We start from the raw sequence: 2722 nt of genomic DNA, 5'->3' as shown, positions 1-2722 counted from the left end.
AAGCTAGTGAACCTGCGAGACGCATCATGTCATCCTATGTTGGCTTTTACTGATCACAGTGATGGTTAGGTTTTTCCGAAAGTACTCCAATTGACTAGTAAGTCGGGCACACTCGTCCGCGCCGTTGTGCTTGCTTGTCTAACTATTGTATACGGCACGCTAAGGTTTGCGTCCGTGATCACGATGGTGCAGATGCAATTTTCCGTTGGAGGCGGCTGGGCTGCTCCACATGCGGTATCTACAGTCACAATTCGAGACACAAAGCCCAATTGTTTGTTGCCGTTCCCACTCTGACATACTGAACGCACCGTAGAGAGCTTTGTATTGGTGTTGCTGCAAGCGACGCAATGCGTAATCACGTCGTTTCTCAGGCCGGTGAGGGAGTAATTTGCGATCGGTTTGCTGACCAAACATCGTGGTTTTCGGGTCCGGGGCTGTGATTGTCCACTATCGGCAAGTTCAGAATGCGGTAACATCACAACCCCGCGCGCCATCTGTGATGTTTGTTCCAATAAACAACCCCCTCAGATACGCGTACGCGCATTGCGAAGTATGCCAATTCCTCTTGTGCACGTACTGCTGCCGTGCTGAGCTTCTTCGAGCATCTGATCATGGCTGCAGTGGCCTGCTTGCAACCAACATTGCAATTTGAATAGTGCGGACAGCAGCGTATTCTAAGGCTCTTCTTGTCAGTGTCCACCACCGACCCTGGACAGCATCAACATTTGGGTCCGTACACTGTCAAAGCCCCTTCGGCCAGCTGCTAATTAGCCATCACAGCGCAAGTGGCGAGTGCATTCACGCTGTCCCCAACACCACATGTAGCAGGCTCGATATCGCCAACCTCGGCCATGTGTCACACAAGTTTGCTGTCCTGTAGACCCTGTCATGGAGGCGAATAGCATCCGAGACTTCGACTCTCATTTCCTCTCGAGATCTTGACTGGTAGAAGATAAGCGGTATGCTGCGGGCGTGGGCTCCGAAGCACGTGCAGAGAGTCGCAGGCTGCCTGATGTCTTTGCGTCGCTGGTCTCGAGGCAGCACGCGGCCGTTTCGTGCTCACACCGTTAACCAGATCGGCGTTGTCGTCCGAGAGTCGCGGCACTACTCTGGTTTGACAAGCCCATGGTCTAAGGAGATGAAGCCTGGCAAGCGCTTTGCAGGATGACTGCGCCAGTTAGGTTGGTATGTTACTCACAGTGCTAGCATAGCCTTGCCTGCAACGGAGCAAGGCCTCCAACCTTTCCCCGTCCAGACAGGCAAGGCCTAACAAGGGCGGACGAGCGGAAGTGATCACCTACGTCAAAGTTCACGTCACCCAACCTATCCACTAGGTACATCGGTTTCTCCCAGGCGAAGTCCCTTCATAGCCGCCCAATTGAGCGTCGGGAACTACCTACGGCCACTGATCGGACGCTACAAGCGCACGGCCGAGAAGGCAGGAAACTTGCTATACCCAATTCACGATGGGTTCCCCTGCGTCTGGTGAGCGCGTCCTCTAAGCGCCACAGCCATTCACTGTCGCGTTCAGTGGGCCTTCTGACTCCATAGGCCGACGCAATTGTTACTTTTGTCTCGGTTGAACTTCTTTTCTTGGCCCTTCCACAGAAGCATTCGCTGTTTAAACACATCCGTGAAACCCTTCTATACATAGATACTCGTGAGCCTATTGGCAGCCGAGAAAAGGACCGACACGGCGCTTGCGCAGGGCCCACAAGTCGGATTTCCAAGGCGCCTCTGACTGGTTGTCTCCCGGCCAACGACATGAAATCCATCGCCCCAAGACCATCCGCCGATGGTTTTCAGTCGTCCATCATAACCATGACCATTCGCCCTTATCGTCACTGTCTACGTTGAAGCGAGGCTTCAATGACGAGGTCAGCGAGCCTTTGCGCTGCAGTTGATGCCTGGCGGGCCACTGTCTAAACGGCCGACGAGCACGGCAAACACGGCGAACAGGCGCAGCCAAGCCGTCCGCGAAAACGACGACGCATCCATCCCAACACTGAGTTGAGGGCTCCATTGTCACCGCCATCGTCGTACTCTCCCTGTTTCGTTTCTTCTCTGATGGAATCCAGGCTCCTTACAGGAGTCAAACGAAAGCATGACAATAGTCGGCAGGACAATGACGGCGAGGAAGAGCCAAGCGCAAGCCTTCTTCCTAATATGCACGACATCCATTCCACGCCGCAAGCGTCCCAGCTCAACGACCAACGCATTGCTCGCACATCCACGCCTAGCCTCTCATCGGCGTCCAGCGTTTCATCACGGACGTCCTCACCTACGAAACAATGGAGAAGACTGGCTCTTCAGGCCGACGGCTTTGTCCATCGCAAGTTTGCGAAGAGCCGCGCTGAACTGCCCTCCTCGCTCGCCACACTCGTCAACGAGCTGCAGGGAATCCGTTGGGGGTTTCAGCTACTGCCGCATGACATGCGCACCGAGGTACATACTTTGTGAACCATGACGAGATTGTCACCGCCTGCTCCATTCCCTTCTGCTATGGACGCTTGTCTTCTACCGATTGACCATAGACTGACAATTCGCTGCTCAAATGCCAGTTTGCCGACTTCGATATACCAGATCACGCTTATCTCCCCGAGGGCATTCCTGCACCAGCCGGCTTCCGGTGCCCACCCCGAGATCTCGTTGCATGGCTGCTAGACCAGGCCGAAGACTGCGAAATCAACCTTCACGGCGAACCTAGCTGGAACACGGAGCT

At 54.6% G+C, this 2722-nt stretch overlaps 1 protein-coding gene across 1 annotated transcript; it reads left to right on the top strand.

Annotated features, from left to right (window-relative positions):
• Window positions 1-2166: 2166 nt before the first annotated feature.
• On the top strand, window positions 2167-2722 carry CTAM01_17204 (uncharacterized protein; the record flags this gene model as incomplete). Its single annotated transcript, XM_060533192.1, has 2 exons — window positions 2167-2445; window positions 2562-2722. Coding segments are annotated over 2 exons (440 nt in total), but the record flags the coding sequence as incomplete, so codon positions are not given.

This window comes from Colletotrichum tamarilloi (genome assembly GCF_030869305.1).
Source record: "Colletotrichum tamarilloi strain Tom-12 chromosome Unknown Scaffold_406.1, whole genome shotgun sequence".
Classification (NCBI taxonomy): Eukaryota; Fungi; Ascomycota; class Sordariomycetes; order Glomerellales; family Glomerellaceae; genus Colletotrichum; species Colletotrichum tamarilloi.
This window is presented reverse-complemented; position numbering and strand designations above follow the sequence as displayed.